Raw genomic sequence first — 18,119 nt, forward strand, 5'->3', positions numbered from 1 at the left:
TTTAAAAGTACTTAAGACTTTTACTTAAGTAGCATTTTGATGCAACAATTCTACGGTACTTTCACTTTCACAAGAAGTAAGAAGCTGCCTCCAGCGCTGTAGATTTGTTTCACATATTTTACAGTTTTCATTTGTTCTATTTTATTGCTGTGCACTTACACAGCGGATGTACTGGTGTTAAGCCCCCTAAACATAACTCTCTGGTGCCATCTAGTGAAAAATCTGCACAATATCAACAGCAATTTGTGGCTCTGATTTGGATTGTAATGTTCCTTTATGATTAAGAATATTCAAGCTGCAGTAAAAAAGATTCAGAGTTTCTATCTATGAATTCAGCTCCACGTACAACTAAACCTTACTGTGAAAACAGGACCTTTCCTGATCATAATGGTCATCGTATACAAAAATGTTAGCACAAAAAAAGAGTTTTTTTAAGACAAACAATAATCTGCTTTGTTATGTTGACAGTTTATTTAAGGGGGGGGGGTTATTGGGCCTTGCTATGGCACAGTGTACATCAGCATGTATGATACACAAGGTTTGTTTAAGGAGACACCCTCAGCTGAGACACATCAAGCTTGAGGTGTAATAAAACAACAGATACCAAGAAGCACACTGTAAATGAGAGTTCAAAATGACATTTACAAGATGTGGTCTGTGTGTGCGCGTATACAATCCTTCAAATCAAAGGTAAAATAAAACTGGTAAAGCAGTAAAAATGCACAGACACCACTGTCTGGTGCTGGTCTATGTTCCTTATACCAGAAATGTTCAAATTGCACAAAATGTATGGCAAGGCTGGCAAAAATGAACATGAGGAGGGTTGTGCCCAGATTTTAGCATACACAGAGTATGGCTCTTAAGTTAATGATACTGACCTACTGAGTATTCACAAACAGGTATAAAGAAAAAGACATTTGGAGGACTGGAGCTATAGTTGATGCTGCCCTTTCTACCACCCCTGCTCTCTGGCTCTCAGCAGATTCACAATCTTTTCATGAAAGTTATTAATGCAAAACATATCCCCAAGAACAACAATTAAACAATTAAAAAAAACAAACAACAACAACAACAAAAACAACTTTAACTTTAAAGTAATAGAAAATATTTGGATTTGGATTTCTGGGGTGACACAGGTGCTGTACAAGTGCAAGTGCGAGTACATGAGGAGTTTCAAAAGGTGCTTTTCTCCATAAAGTAGTGACTGGCTATGTTACATAAAATGTACAACTTTTACAGAAATAACATGAAAACAACCATAAAAATACAAAACTGAAAATGTACAAACATGGTTGTTTTTACTTATTGACTGGCTGGCGTTTTGCAAACAGGACACATTTCATTGCATGACAGTAGTTGCAGTTATTTATCTATGTCATTATAAGCGCATCCTTTAGTACTCAATTGGTTTTCAGTAGCAAGAAAATATATTTATTTATTTTTATAAAAGATAAAGTAAAAAAGCAGCATTATTTTTAAAATCTAACTCAGAGCGAATATTGTCAACATGGGGACTTTGGTAAACAAAACATATTGCTGAGGCATCTGTATATACAGCGTATGCAGAAAGATTTTTTTTCACATATTACAGCAAATCTATGTTAAGACAGCCTAATAGGTTACAGGAGCCATACATGAATTCACTGTGCATGGGCCACAGCACCGCCTTAGGTAGAAACTGCATATATATCATAAGCTGCCAGCTGGATACTTCAGTGATATACATGGTCTGTATTGCACACAGCCACAGATGTCCTCTATTCGTATCATATTTTTTGCTGCACAAAGGTTTCAAGCTTTATGATAATCCGTGCGGTGCATTCCATCACTCGCATTGCTACCTCAGATGTGTATCTGTCATTAGGAATCTGTGGAAATGGCAGGAGATCAGGGTAGCGAGTTCTCAGGCTGTCCACGCCATATCCCTCCAAGATCTGAACGTCGCTGGCAAGGCCTTTTAACTGAGAGTTGTACTCCTCCACTTTCTGAGCCAGAGCAGTAGGTTTTACATCTTTGTCTGACTTTCCTCTGACTGCATAGTCAGCGGCTATCAGTGCAAGCTTTGTGGCTAGGTAGCATTTGAAACAAACCCACTCATTAGCATTTTTATGAAGATCATTGCGAGCAGCAGAGTAGTTTGCTCTGGCTTGCCTCAGCCAGCGGCGGGCTTCCACAGGGTTTCCAACAGTCTTGAAAGTTGGGGGCACAAAGAAACGATTAGAGTGGGATGACCCTGCATAGCTTGTATAATGTTCCCTGAACTGCTGCCTTTCTGACTTGTGGCTTGTTGCTTCTTGGTTCCATGATGAATAAAACCTTTGAAATGAAAACTTCTCTGACTGGAAGCGGGTTGATGAGGTGGAGAAGGATCTCCTGGAAGCTCTGTCTGTGTTTTGCTGATCAGCCAAAGACTGCTTCTCCATCCTGTTGATCTCATTCTGTAAATGCTTGAAGACTTCTGTGGCAACGTCCAGATTCTCTGCATTTTTATCTGGATGCCACTTGAGATACAATCTGCGGATGATCTTTTTTCTCTCTGTCTCAGATAGCTTCCACGCTTGTTCAACTACTAAGGTCACTTCTTTCAGAATCTCAGGCAATGCATGAAGTTTAATTTTTTTTGGAGATTGTTTTTGAGAAGGGGGTTGGAGGTTTTCTTTGCCAGTAAAAATTGGAGGGATCATTCGCAGACCAGAGGAACGTCTTTCTGGGCTTGTAGGAGTCGATGGGGCAGTAGTGTCTCGCACATGGGCGCTTTCTTCTTGTCTTGAGAATTTGTACAAGTCGAGTGAACTGACAATTTTGTACTCACTGTAACCAATGTCAATCTGGAAGAATTTTCCTAGGAAGCTTGTGTTTTCTTCCTCCTCTCTTTCTACTTCTTGAACAATGATGGCATATGTGTAGGTGGGCTGGTAGGACCCATAGATGTCTCCACCCTCAGAATCTACGAGATAACCCACATATTCCCCTGGATAGAAGACATTCATTGGGTCCATGAGTAGTGTGTGATGTATCTCAGCAGGTATTGGGGTTCCAGGGAGGGGTAGCTCAAGTTTTGAGGGCTCTGTTGAGTCATACTTTACACCAAGATTGTCCAGCTTTTCTGTGATTCTGTAGATGTCATTGCAGCCCAACATGGCGATAAGATAGGATGTATCAGAAATCAAATTGTCTGTAGCTGACTTGAGTGTCATGGCGAGTGCCAAAAGGAAGTTAATGTCTTTGCTATCTGAATGCTGGATGTAGAGATGAATCACAGCAGTTCCGTACCTCTTGAGGAAAGCAAGTGTTTCGCTACGACTGTGTGGGATGGGACTGCATCCTTTCACTCTCAAAGTTGTCTGAAGTTTCTCAAAACAGGACACCTTTAGTCCCTCACAAAGTGCTTTGCAGAGACGTATGGCTTTTTCTTCATTCACGAGGTATGCATTGTCATTCTCGTGTTTCATTATTCGGATCAGTCCTGTGATAAACTGCTCTGATGACAGCAGCAGTTGAAGGCGACCCTGAAGTGAGCAAAGAGCTCCGAACTGGCACATTTTTGGAGAATCCTCATCAAGTTGTTCTTCAAGGATGCTACTTAATAGTCTTGGCCTTAGTTTCTGTGGAAGCAGCATGATCAACTTTGTGTGGAAGGCGTGATCTTTGCCTAGGTAGCACTGGCTCATGTCCACAAGCATCTGGACTCCAACATTGCCCTGAATTCTGCTCTTGTAGTGTGGGGCATCATCAAACACCAAGCCACTGGACTTTGCTAATCTACCATCATGGCTTGGAAGATAAAATGTCAAATCTCTGAGACTCTCAAGATCTTTGCGGACCTCCACTGGATCATTATGAAGAGACTTGAATAATCCTGAAACGACCCTTTTTACAGTTCTCATTTCATTTGGGTCAAGCTGCTTTCCCTCCGAACTTCGGTAGATTCTCCAAAGCACTTCCACATACTGTTTAGTTGACACAACATCTTCTGTGCCAAGAAGTTTGAACAGTTGATGAAAGGTACCAAGTTCAAGAGGTAACTTGTACAAGTAGGGTTTGAAGTCTGACTCATTGTCCAAATTAATGACCACCTCTTCAGGTTTCAGCAGTTTCCAGCCATCTTCAACCATAACAAACGCCACCCCACGCAGCTGGTAACGAAAATCTCTTTTGTCTGCGTTGAGGAACTCATACGTGGATCTTAAAACTTTGTTCCTGGTTTTTACCATTTCATCATCTGGATTAGATATGTTGCAAATATTCTTGCAGTTGCTAATGACTTTGTCTAGTGGTGGGTCCAAGTTGACGCCTAACATGTTCAGCACTTGGTCAAGTTGTTCCTGTCCAGTGAGGGTGCTGTCCTCCTGATCCTTTATGCCCAAAGATGTAGCTTTCTCAGGCAGAATTGGACATGATGTCCACAGCAAATGAATAATATCTGTTTGTTTAAATTTTGGATTTACCTGAGACCCACTAAAACGAATCAGAGGAAGTGTGCCACTCATCTCTTGGTACTGAGAATGAAGCTTGATGAGCTCTTTGGGGGCTCTCTCAGGACATAGAAAGGGGATCATTGAAAGCTCTTTGAGAAAAGCACCTTGGAACAGGTCTGTCCTTTCCTTGAAAATATGGTTCAAGAGGACATCAACAATGGCTTGCACTTTTTCTTTGGTCCAGCTCTCTGTTTGAGCTTTGATGCTGACCTCTTTTGCAAACTGAAGAACTTGCTGCTGTGAGACTTCATGTTTGAGGCCAATATTTCTGAAGAAGGTTATCCACGAGGTGAGCAGCAATGTCCCATTCTTGGGTTTTGACACTTGCTCTACTTTCTTAAAAAAGTCATTTGGTATGAATGACTTTGCAGGTAGCATAACTTCAAACACCTTTACTGTCTCATCAAAGAAGAACTTGGTCGGCCTCAGCCTGTTTGAGTAGTCATAGATGAATGACAGTCCCTCTAGTTTCTCATAGAGCTGATCCTTCATTTCACATGATTCTTCCATTGACAACAGTCTCTCTTTCAAATAGACAATATGTTCAACTTTGGCATCGTAGGAAAGACTCTCAAACTTTGGCAGGAGATGCTGAAGGTAAATTTCCAGGTCATCAATTGGCATGCAGCCGAGGAAGGTGTAAAGTTCTTTCAGCTGTGGACTGTCAGCAAGAAAGGCAACAGAGGATGTGTGAGCCCATTTCTCTATGTCTGCAGCTGGAATACTTTTAGCAAGGACATAGTTTGCCCCATAGTTGGCAATGCTAATGTATCTCCCACTGACCGACTTGAAGCATGGGAGAAGCTTTAAGCTCTGTGCATCTTGCTGTGTGAGGTTAGCTAGGTTGCAGTTGAAATATAACAGGAGAGCCTCAAAGTCCTTGTCGGTCAGGTTTGCTGCTTTGAATGCAGACGTCTGGATCATGTACTCTACAGCTTTCAGTACACTTGATGGATTTTCAATGTTTGCTGTGTATTGTGAAAGAAAATGCATGAGTTGATTCTCCTTGTTGCAGATTTTGTTCACTGCAAGCTGAATGCATCCAGCTTTCATTAGGGTGTGAAAGACTTTGTCATTTTGGCCATGTGGGAATATGGCAATGTTCATCAAGCTCAAAGGTAAAAGCACATCATGCTCTGGCACAACAAGCTTTTCTCTGGCCATGAATTTGATTCCAGGCAGCAAAGCCCAGTCTTTCAGAATGCCAAGCACTGTGTCAAAGCTTGGTTTTATGTCCACCTGATCCTCCTTCACAGCAATATTTTCACTAATGAAGTTCCAGGCGTTCTTCAACCATGACTCACTTGCGAAGGTGTCTCTCCATTTTACAGGGATCCTTGTTCGATACTCTCTTGGAAGAACAGACCCCAGCAGTTCACCAAAGCTGCTGATGTCAAAGATCTTGGCAGCTCCTGCATTTAACAGGATGTTGCTGTATCTGGTGTACATGGTGTTCATGAACATTTCTTTTCTGGATGATATCAGTTCATGATGTATTGTCAGGAACTTTGGTCTCTTGGAATCAAACACCTGGAGCATATTGTCCATTGTTAGCAAAAGAGGCAAACCCTCAATTTTGACTTCATCTATTTCTATGTCTTTGAAACAGTAGTCCACTAAAAGCTTCAAGTTATGTACAAGCTTATAGTTGGATTGCTGGAGGCGGCAGGGGAGTTTTCCAACATGGCAGGATGTGTCTGGTGATGAGAAAGTGTGAAGAAAGTTACGGACATCGCTTGATGTGACATAGCTGACATGAATCCCTGAATCTTCCAGACACAAGTAGAGATTTGCAGTCTCATCACAGCTGTGGACCAAGTTGAAACCAATGTCAAGGAGCAAGGTTTTCAATCTGTAGACATTTTCTGCCACAGACTTCCTTGATGTTATGTTGTACTCTGTGTTTTTCAAGTGTTGGAGCTCATCTTGAAGCAGGTTATCAAAAAAGGCTCTGCCTTTGTTTGTAGTGGATGTATTGACCCATGAAATGTAAATGACAGAGTGCATGTCGGAGTTGTCCAGGTGTGCTGCTCTGACAACAGGAAGCAGACGCTTCAGGTCAGCATGGATACAGTTGTAAACTGCTTTGACCAGACAGTACCAATCTGGCTGTATGTCAATTCTGTTGGCTGGGAAGAAGAACAGATATTTTCGCAATGTGTCTTTAACAACATGAAGTGGTGTTCCTTGTACTATTGTCATGGTGGGATCAGGTCCTGGGAAATATCGACGCTTCAGCTGAATCAGCAGTTCCACACAGGCAGGGGCTATCAGTGATGTCATCAAATTGTTGTTCCAGTCACTCCTTACCCCCACTCCATTGTCATCTCTCCATAGGTTTCTTCTAGCAGAGTCTAGAGCAAAATGCCCATTGACATGAAAAGGTAAGCCAGTCTCCAGTGACAGAGGCAGAAAGCAGAAGGCTCTGTGGGGTTTTTTGTAGTTGTGACTGACGCATGCAGCTACCCCTCCACGTGGAAATAGTGTTATGTCTTCATTCTTGTGAGCTGAGATTACACTTTTTGAAACATTCTCAATGTTAGGGAAACCAGACCTGTTGCAGATCATCCATGTAGTCAAATTTCCATCAGTGTCCTCTATGTCCATTGTATAGGTTATCTGTTGGACTGGGATAGCAGTGAGCTGCTTTTTTTTGGTCACGCTATCAATGACTGAGGCATGAAACTGTTTGCGCTTTAGTCGATCACCATCTGTTATTTTGGCTGTCACAGAATACAGCACTTTGAGTTTACCAGATGCATGATCAGCTTCACAGATTGATATTTTCTCCATGTGGTTGAGAAACATTAGAAGCTCTGCACCGTCAGTTTTCAGTTTATCCAGAAGATTCTGCACCATTCTGTCAGATGCAGGAACAGAACTGATCTCCGATGTCTTTGCCATCTCCGGGGAGCGAATGGGGAATCTGAACATTGTGCTGTGTTCCAACTTGAAGTGAGCTCCCAAGTACAGGTTTAGAACATCTGAAAACTGAGATCTAAAGTCAGAGTCCAAGTCTCTAAACATTCTTCCAGGACTCACAGATGTAGCACCAGGAGCATATTGTGCATGTGGATCAAAGATGCAAAGAATGTCATTGTTTGAGATGAAGGACGGACAGTCAGTTATGTGATAGACAGAGTTAAATCCTATGCCATATTGACCAGTTTTGCCTGGATTGGCCTCTTTGGTTCCTCGTCCGAGGTTCTGTATGCCTCTGATATCATCCTCTGTAAATGGCTGGTTGTTATAGACACAGAGGGCCGGGCCTTGCATCGGGATCCATTTATCATCAAATATTCTGTCTGTGGGGTGTGTCCTTGGATCAAACACAAAGTAAATCTCTGTGGCTTTGGCATCATCAGCATTTTGAAGAAGCTCTTTCAGCATTTCTTTTTCTGATGGATAAGCATTCAGAATGCTTTTAATCCTGCTGGTGAGCTTTTCTTTTTGTCCAAACTCACTTCCAAGTGTAGAAAAGCAGACATTTGAGGCATATCTCTCCAGTGCTTTGTGACGTTTAGGGATTGCTCCTAATTTCACAGCTACTTCTCTTGGGATATCCCCGTGACAGTATTTTACTGAGGAGTCTCTGACTTTGATCCACGGGCAGTCATTGTAGCACAGTGATTTTGATGGCTGCAATGTCAGATTGGAGTCAGGTAACAAAATCCCACCATAATTTGCTTGGCAGTATTCTTGGTTCTTGTCCCGTATTAAGCTCCATATTCCTTCACTGATGATTCTGCGACACAACTGGAAGTTTTCCTCTGTGAGTGCCATTCGCCCACATTCTTGCTTCACAGTTTCAAGAACAGCTGAGAAATCTTCAACTGTAAAGCTGGGCTGTACTCCAACACCTTCAAAAAGCTCACGGCAGCTGTTTCTGTATTTGTTAGGGAGCTGGTAAAGATGTGGAGCTGCATCAAAATTAAGGTGGAATGCAACTTTGGAAGGACTGACATATGTGTTCTCCACCAGGATAGAGTGGAAGGATTCAAGTTCCTCAGTTATTTGACTTTTTGCATCTTCATCCTGTAGCATTTCCTCATGGAGATATTTGTAGCAGGCATTTGTTATGTTTTCCTGATACAGAGTGACACCATCAAATGACTCAGATAGTTTCTTTAGTTGACTGATAACCAGTCCAACTGAGGGCTTTCTTATTAGACCAAGACAGTCTTTCACAGCTAAAGACATTGCACCACAACCTTTGAACGATGGAGAGTTCTCATTTAGGATTGGCTTCATCAGACACACTGTGTCCTGGTGTTCAGTTGTGAAGAGCTCTCTAGCAGCGAACATTGTAGTTGGGGAAAAGTTGTTTCCATTCCATGGTAGAGAAAAGCCTGCAGGCCTGGTCAGGAATGGAAGGAACTTGATGTCTTGTAGCTTCTCTAAATGTTCAGCTGCACCTGAATCTCTCATTTTTAGTTTCTCATCAATGAGACTGAGCAGTATACTGCTACGGAAGCATGCAGCTGTGTGATCATTTTCATTAAGATGAATTACAGAATGAGCACGCTCTATCATGTCCTCCCATGACAGATCATCTTTCACCATGCCCAACTGCACCAGCTTCACTAAACACACAGGGTGTCCATAGTCTTTAGAAGTCCCTTCTGGAAATCTTCCGTCATCTGTGTTGTAGAGTTTGGCAACTCTTCCCTCTGGGTGAATGAGTTTGGAAGGTAAAACCAGCTCCTTATTGGGGCCACAGCATGGGATGCAAGGAGTGACACTGAGGATTGATGCAAAATCTTCCAGTTTTTCATTCAAGACATAATGCATCAGGGGATCGCGCATCTCTTTGTCAATTTCCTGAATGTGAGGAAAGAAGACATCTGAAAAGAACTGCTTCTCTGTCAGGGTGTTTTCCATCAACTTCCCCTTACATCCGGCATCATCAAATCCTTCCTTCACCCAGTCAGGCAGCTCAACAGCACAGAGGTTCTGTGAGCCAGTTTTCTTGAGGTATTTCAGGAATATCTTGAAAGCAGCTTGACCAATGTCTGGCCGACAGAGTAAGGCATCATCAAGGAACCTGACGTATTTGATTGACACCCAGGTTTTGCCATCTGAGAAAACTTTTGCATGCTCACTGTCCCCCCCTTTGGCTATTTCTTGGTAGACACCCTGGCTGATCAGCGTAAAGTCATCATGCACCTGACTTGGATCTGGCCATGCTGCGTAGTAGCTGTAATTGAGCAGTTCCCCACTTTCAGCCAATGATCGTAGCATTGTGAGAGCTGCTAAATAGGCCTGGACAACGACATGTCTCATAAACACAGAATTCCACTGCCCTTTGGTGTCAGTCTTCCAGATCTCTTTGCGGTTGGAAGTCACAGCAAAGCAGCCATTAATGTGGACAGGTAAGCCTGTTTTGATTCTGAGTGGTAAGTAACAAAACACCTCACCAATCGGTGTGGCATTTGTCTTTACTGTCCATTTTCGATTCTCTTCCTCTGAGAGAAGAACAGCCACCCCTCCACAAGGCACTAGCCCAAGTCTTTTTCCACTATCACTGAGGGCAAACTTGAGTGCCTCATTTACATCCATGCATGAGCAAATCAACCAGTTGGTGACCTCAACTGCCTTCTGGGGCATTTCATCTGTGAGTCTTCTTGTCTGAACACCTTTGGCAGCCATTTCAAAGTACTGATTAGGATCTTCTTCTGAACCCCGAAACAGTGGAGAGTGTAAATCAACAATGCGTTTGAAAACATTATGAAACTCTTCTACCACAATGCGTATGATGCAGCCAGACTTAGGGACATCGGCAGGTACCTTGTTTGTGCTTGCAGCCTTCTTCATAACCTTTGCTGCAGATTTCAGGATGCTCAGAGGACCGTATGAGGCTTTGGATGACCATACACTTTTGTTGATCACAACCACATCTTGTGCTCCAGCTGGATTTGGCTCCTCATATTTCAGGTATTTCAAGACCATGCTTCCAACATGCTGAGTGAACAGAATGAACCGGTGGCCACATATGCTGAACTCATCGACGAGAGAATAGATATCTGTGGTGTTGTAGTACAGACTGCTGATTTCACTTACTGATGCTTCCTGCTCCGTTCTGAAAGGAAGTCTGAACAGTGTACCACTGTATTTGTATGGTGAGTCCTGAGCCAATGGAAGTTGGCAGTTGAAAACATTGACGAAAGGTTTGAACTGATTTGGGAATTTCCTCAACCTCTTCTGTTGTTTGCTCCAGTTGATTTTGATCCCTGGATTAGACCTATCTCTGATGTGCTTGCTGATGTGGTTGATGTTTGGATCAAACATAATCATAAACTCTCTGCTCAGTATGATGGGGATATCTGTGATATGATAAACAGAGTTGAAACCCAAGCCAAACTTGCCAACTTTGTCTGCTTCACACCTCTTTACTGAACCACCTAACCTTGTGATGTTCAGAAAGTCTGCATCTGAAAATACAGCATTGTTAAAAGACCACAAGGATGGTCCATGGCAAATAATCATGCCTGGGTCCAAGAGATTCTCTCGAATGTCAGTGTTTTTTCGCATGTCAATGAGGAAACTGCATTCTGTTGCACTTGCATCATCAGCATTTTGGAGCAGCTCTTTAAAAATGTCTGCTACAGATGGATATTCTTCCAAGATATTCTTTATTCTCACTGTTAGAGGTTCTTGTTGGCCTGATTGTTCAAAGCCAAGATTTTCTGGGTTTATCAACCTTGTACTCAAACACGGCACCTTCAGCCACTCTGCAGTTTTCATGGGGATGTCATCATGGACCAATATAATTGGTTCTGAAGAATCTTCAAGCAAGTCATTCAAATCGTCCACCTTGATGTCACAGTAGGTGCATTCATGAATGGGTTTCATTGCCAATTTACTTGGGTCTTTGTAACAAAGAATGGGCACATGCATGGTAGTGTCTACAGAGATCTGATTGTTGTACAGCCACCTCAGGATGTTGATCAAAAGGAGAATATCGTGTTTGCTTTCTTCCTTGGTCATCTCTCCTTCACATCTTTGTCGGACGGTGGCAATGACCTCAAACACATGGCTTGGGACAACCTCTTCAACTGAACCACAAAACTTGAAAAGCTTGTGAAACTTTCTAATTGTCTTTGGTAGAGAGTAAAGGTATGGCTGTAAGTCTAGATCAGGGAGAGGTTTTAGGACTGTGTGGCCTGGTGACGAGAATGTCTTCCCCGTCCACACCCAATCAAAAGGCAGTGATTTCATTGCTTCTCTTGCATCCTCTAGATGAGCCTGCATAAAGCCATAAATCTCAAACAAGATCTGCTGGAACTGATACCAATCCTCTGTGGTGAATGCTTGAGATTTATGCCAGTCATTTACTGCCTTCAAGTGCTGTAGTACCTGATCCACCTGTGGCTCTATAGTTAATTTCAGTGCCTTCTTCATACCTGCAGACGTATGTTCAACCAATGCTACCGAAGATCCCACAAGCACTGCATGAGACATTTCACACATCTCAGACAAGGAGCTGATATTAAGAGTATCTCCAACCCAAGCAAGGGATTTGGGGTAGGTTAGAGGTCTTTCTTTAGAGACAGGTACCCATTTCAGTTTGAGCAATGATATCTGAGCATCAGCAGATTTTACCAGCTTCGTCTGTTTGTTGAGTATTTGCAGGAGTGTTTTTGCCTTTTTGTTTATGAGGTCCCACTCAGGTTCCTTGCTGTTTTGTAACTCCTCTATCTTCCTTGCTACTTTGAGTGCATCCTTTTCAGTGAGCTGTACTTCATTTCGTAGTCCCAGTTGTCTGAGCGAATGAAGAATATCAGTAGATGATGTGAATGGACTTGTAGGAAACCTGGTTTTCTCTTCCATGTAGAACAGATTCTGTAGAATTTCTAGCTCAGGATCAAAAAGATCGGAGGCTTTGACTGACTTTCCACAAGGCAACTGGATAAATTTAAGACAAGAAAGCCATCCAATTACAGATGGGTTTTCATTCTTTAGGAACGCCAGATGTTTAAGAGCCCAAAGCGTGATTCGTGTTGTCTCGTCTGTTGTGTAGAAACCCGTCTCAACATCCTGAATAATCATTTTCAGATATTCTGTGGTTTTCACTTGCTGAATATTTAGCATCTTGATGAGGCGGATCGACTCCTCGTCACAGCACGCTACAAGGTTTTCTGATAGTTTCACATCTGGTGGGTACTTGGCTCTATGATGTAAAGCTCTGGCTCCTCTCAGTGATGTGAATGTTGGGGTACCTTCAGAGCAGGCTCCCACTTTCTCAAAGATGGAAAGTTCAAGCAAAGTATGCTTTTCCTTCTCTGTAATATCAGACAGTCCTGCAAGAAAGTTTCTCAGTGCAACCTTCTGTTCAACTGAGAAAGAAGAGACATGGCTGGATAATCGTTGTAGTGACAATCTATCCATTATTTGCAGAAGCATCCCAGGAGAGGATGGGTGGATGTAATTCTTCAGCAGAGGGTGCTGCAAACATGAATCCAGCTTTTTAATCACTACCACTCCAAGTTTTTTTATGATGTCAAGAAGTGTTTCACTAATTGGTGCCTCTTCCTCATCCACAAGAATAATGGGAGATGGAGTTTTGAGGCGTACAAGTTTTACAATGTCCATACTTTCCTCAAGTGGCACAAGTGGAATCAAAGGCATGTCTTCGAATGTATTTAAGTCATCGGCAAAGTTAATATAAAGATGTTTCCAAATCATCTTCAGCCAGGACACTGTTGGATGTTTCAACTCTTCGTTTCCAGGTTCCCATTCAACAATAAAATCTCTAGTTGGCCAGGCAGCTGTCAGGATGTCCTTGATGAGTCGAGCTGATCTTTCAGCGTTCAGCACTTGCAGCTGAGTGCAAGGTCTTCCTGCAAGAGCAACGGAAAAATATTAGACTCATTTATTGTCACAGACATTGCTAGATATCAAAAGCATTGTTGTTACATGATGCAGCACCCGCAATAGTAGTCAAATATAAAGTACTAAGTAAATGAAGTTTCAATTTAACAATCTGTAAAAAAACTAAATATAAATAATTAGTACACTCAATAACAAAGTTTAGTAAAATTCCAAATCATGCCATGCAAACACACAAACCTTGTTCTGCACACAAACAGTTAATCCAGTTAATCTTGATCATACACAATTTGTGTTGATTAAACAGATTTAGCTATAGACAATGCAACAACTAAGTAATAAAACTGTTCACACACTTTACAAAAAACCAACCTGAGCATCCCCAAAGAAACTGCTGCACTGTAATTCAAATTACAAAGTAGTTAATGTATGATTTTGTTAGGATTTTTGCTGTTTGTATTCCGCCTCTGTGGACATCAGATGCTTCTAATGATCAACCTAATACAGCCTAGAAAGAAAATGCTGCAGAGAGTGAGGGAGTGGAACCAGGATGGGATGGAGAGGGGAGCGTCATGTGATGTGGTACTCATCAATAAAGATTAGGCCAGTGTGGGCAAAATCAAAATTCATATTCTAACAGTGTTATTGTACAAGGATAATACACAATATTTTAAAAAATACTCTGTGCCTGTCACTTTGTACTTAGGGGACAAATGTTTTACGCATAATTCCTGTGTCTGACTCATTGCCCTCTTGTCAGTGATGGTTGAGTATGGTAGTGAGTGCACTCAGCGTCTGATCTTGTTGTTGGAATGTGTGGCACAAAAACAATTGATTCATGAATCAGCATGCCCACTCGCTTTTATCCTTTCTGTCTCTTGTTGTACTGGTACTGCTGTACTGTGCCAGATTACATGACCTGCTGGCATTGCTGGAGAGTAATAGGGTCCAGTATTACTACAACATGCGGAACCCACACAGACATCACGGCTCTGCCAAACACATCACATCATACAATAAATCATTGTTTTTTCTAAATTTTCTAAAATTTAGTTTCACACAGTACTTTTAAATTCCTAAATAAATATTCAAATATGTGTGGCTGCTAGTACGATGTATTTATCAGGTATTCAGCTAAAACAGATAACATAAATATGCTACACTACCTCTGCTTCTGGCTGCTTTCTTTAAACTGCCCATGACTGCAGGCTTGATGCTTTCCAGGATGAACCGATTCTCCAGTCCAGGATATAAAGACCTAAGGCAGAACAAAAGAAGAAAAAAGTAAGACATTTTGTGCATGTCTTTTAATTTCTAGAATACAAAGCTGGATCTATTCCGAAGTCCTCTAAATACTGAAAAAGAGTGCAACCTTTTCTGTAAATCATTCAATTAGCTTTTCTAGAGGCAGCAGCAAAGCCGCTAGCTCCTAACACATATACCCATCCTTTCCTTAGTTTACAGAATCAATTTCCATTTTTCATTTTCAATCAATTTTTTGCTACTTCAATTAGTTTACATACTTGAAACAACTTCATTGTATCACTACCTGGGATATTCTTCAGATGCAATGTAGATGGCATCTTTTTCACCAACGGAGGATGAAAATGTTGTATATGTCTCATCTTGCAGTGGCAGCAGCTGAAGTCCAATAAGATCACTGTAATTGGCATCACTAAGTGCAAATTCCAGCAGCAGCAGCTTCTCCTGTGAGGGACCTTTATGTTTAGACTTCCTGATCACCTGCCGCAATACAGATGGAGTCACTTTCCTCACTTCAGTTGACTCAGTCACGTATGCAGCCAGGACAGAGTCCACTGCAGCAGGCACCTTTGCCACTTGCATTCCTGAGCTTTGGAGGTAGTTAATGACAGTCTCTGAAATGTCCTTATCTGTGTCAAGCTCTGAGAACAAAGCCTGGTCCACCCTGATCCAGCTCTCACTGAGGGAATAGATGACGGACTCCTGCAGCACTTCATGAAACAGAGGCTGGAGGATGGGTTTCCAGCGGGACTTCACCTGCTTAGGGTCTGGCCAGGCCCTGTACGTCCCTGTAGGGGACAGTGGAAAGTCTTGGTCCTTTTTTGTCTGTACCCTTTTGATACTCTCAATTATGAGAGTGAAGTAAGCCCTAGGGATAACAGTGATTATGAGCAGCTCATTCCACAAAGCAGCTGGGTCTCTCCACTGGTCCACTTCCCGCCACTTGATACTCCTACGGTTATCTGTGAGGCCGAAGAACCCACTGACATGAACTGGAAGCCCTGTCTCACTCTCCTCCCCAGGGGGAAGAGGAAGAAAACAAAAAGCTCGTCCTGAGAAACCAGATGTGGCACCTTTGTCCTCTGTGTTGATCACAGTGAGAGGCAAGGCGATGCCAATGGTAGGCATGAATTTCAAATCATCTGCCAGAGAGTCCAATTCAGCACACATCCCTCTCCCTCCTACTCCGTTACACACCAGCCACGTCATCCTCTGAGTCTCTTTAGCTGTTTCATCCTGAGTCTCTATGTTGACCTGGTAAGTGACACAGGTGATGGCTGAGCTAGGAACGCCATTGCTGTAGCTGTCTATGGCCTGACCCAGTGTCTTCAGTGCATTCGGTCTTTCCAGCTTGTCATCTGTATTCTCTGTTGCTGTGACCTGGAACAACATGCGTTCTGTGCCATCAGACTCACGCACATGCAAAGAGATCTTCTGAACACTCTTCAGGAAGAGGAGCACTGTGTCTGCATCAGCTTTAAAAGACTCAAAGAGCTCCAGAACCTTTTCCTTGTTGTAAATGTTTCCGCTGAGCTGGGAGGGTTTCATGCGAAGTGGGAAGCGGAACAGAGTTCCAGGAAAACTGCCATCTTTAATGGTTTTCTGGGAACTCCCAAACATCCCAAAGTAGGGTGCAAACTGGTCAGCTAGCTCTGTGATCTCCTTAATGTCTGTCTGCAAGTTCCAACATTGCCCAGACTCGTGCACTCCAAAGAGGGTCTGATGAGGGTCCAGCATGGCAATCTGGTCTCCACTGAATATACTGGGAACATCTGAAACATACATACAAGCAAAATAAATCTATAGATGTTAACATTGATTAATCATTGTTGACTATTTTAAATGTTTCATTTTACATTTCCACTTCTATGAATGGTCATTTAGATGTGCACTGTTCAAAAAAGGTATTTATTTTCAATATTTTCTATTATTCAGAAAACTAATTAAGATGTTGAAATTTTAATTTTCAATTTAAAACCATTCTCACCTGTTATGTGGTAGACAGAATTGAAGCCAATACCAAACCGTCCAACTTTCAATGGATCCTCTCTCTTCCTGCTCCTCGCAATCTCCTGAATCCCATTCCAGTCCTCCCCAGTGAACACAGCATCGTTGTAGACATACAGTGCTGTTCCTGCAGGTCAGAATAAACAAGTGAACAAAATGTTAAAATGCACACAGTAATTGAACAATGAATGGCTTTATTTTATTGACAAATTATTTTATTTTCCTTTCTCTGTTCTCAGGGAGGTCAGAGCAGAAGTCGATAGCCAGTCGTTAGACACACCTGGCCCAGTCAGCCAGACCATCACAGGTAATTATGGAAACATTTAGTGCTATTGTTTGTAAGTTTGACCCAGACCCACCCACTGAGGTCTGCAACCACATATAAACCATGTTTCCCCACCAAAGAGTTAGAACTGATGAAGCTCAGCTTGCACCAGCTGCTAAACAACACTTAAGCAGGTGAGACTGTTGCCAGCATGAGAACTTGAAGTTCTGCTCTCTGATTAAAGAGTGGTGTCGGATCACTGGGTTATCTCACTGTTACTAACTGCTGACCTTGGTGCTGAGCCATGTCAGGTGACCACAGTGACTCCACTCCATACTCTGTCTCGTCGTACAGGAACTTGACCTCTGTGGCTCCAGCATCCTCTGCATTTTGAATCAGCTCCTTAAACAGAGAAAAAGTGTGCCTCAATGAGTCATCATCAAAGTGTTTGGTGGATGCTTTTATCCAAAAAAGCCTTGCAGTGAAATCTATGTGAATGTCCCCAGTGGAACTTCAAACCTTTGTCCTTGTACTAAACAGTATGGTAATATCGCTGACAGCAGAAATTTAAGGCAAAACTAAAACTGTGCACTTTGTTTTTTAACAGTCTTCACATATTTTCTCATCCTAAATCTTCTCCACATGGAAAAAGAGATAGATTAGCACCTGCTTCTTTGTAAATATATATAAGGTATAGGCAACTTTATGAATCTTCTGATTAATCAAAAAAGCCTTGGCATATTTTTGCATCTAGTCAAAATATACATTATTATTATATACAATACAAACATTAACAAATGATGGAGAACTGCACTCACTTTTAGAATTTGTCCACCTTCCGGGTACCTCCTCAGAATATCTTTCAGAAATTCCACTAAAGGGGGTGTAGTTTGTCCAAACCTCCCTGTGAGGGAAGAGATGAGTAAGAGTCACTGTTTTAATACTACTGTTTTTTTACAGAGACATGGTGGTTTTAATCTGACCTCCCCCTTTCAGGCCTCTGCCCTCCAGAGTAACAGATACTTCTGGGCTTCCTGCAGGCACCAAGGTGCCAATCTGCACACTGTCATCCAGCTGCAAAGGATTCAAAAAATTATCTTAAGGCAAGAAAGCAGTGTACTGAAAAACAATCTTACATGTGTTCAGTTTATGACATGAAGGTACAGCACATCGAATCAAAACAATCAGTAAATATTTCATCTGTATGCACTGCTCACTAAAAACAGAGTTACCACACTAGGCATTTGTCTCTCGATCAACATGAATGTATCGTCAGT

General features: G+C 42.1%; 1 protein-coding gene across 1 annotated transcript; it reads right to left on the bottom strand.

Moving 5' to 3' along the window:
* Positions 1 to 655: 655 nt before the first annotated feature.
* Positions 656 to 17,910, bottom strand: sacs (sacsin molecular chaperone). The gene is made up of 7 exons (XM_028418836.1): positions 17,826 to 17,910; positions 17,661 to 17,746; positions 17,133 to 17,244; positions 16,558 to 16,704; positions 14,857 to 16,342; positions 14,474 to 14,565; positions 656 to 13,318 (listed from the first exon to the last, which is right to left on the bottom strand). The coding sequence occupies exons 3-7, from the start codon at positions 17,146 to 17,148 to the stop codon at positions 1,767 to 1,769; spliced, it is 13,293 nt and encodes a 4,430-aa protein (XP_028274637.1). The 5' UTR covers positions 17,149 to 17,244; positions 17,661 to 17,746; positions 17,826 to 17,910; the 3' UTR covers positions 656 to 1,766.
* Positions 17,911 to 18,119: the final 209 nt, after the last annotated feature.

Source organism: Parambassis ranga, chromosome 13 (genome assembly GCF_900634625.1).
Source record: "Parambassis ranga chromosome 13, fParRan2.1, whole genome shotgun sequence".
Lineage (NCBI taxonomy): Eukaryota > Metazoa > Chordata > Actinopteri > Ambassidae > Parambassis > Parambassis ranga.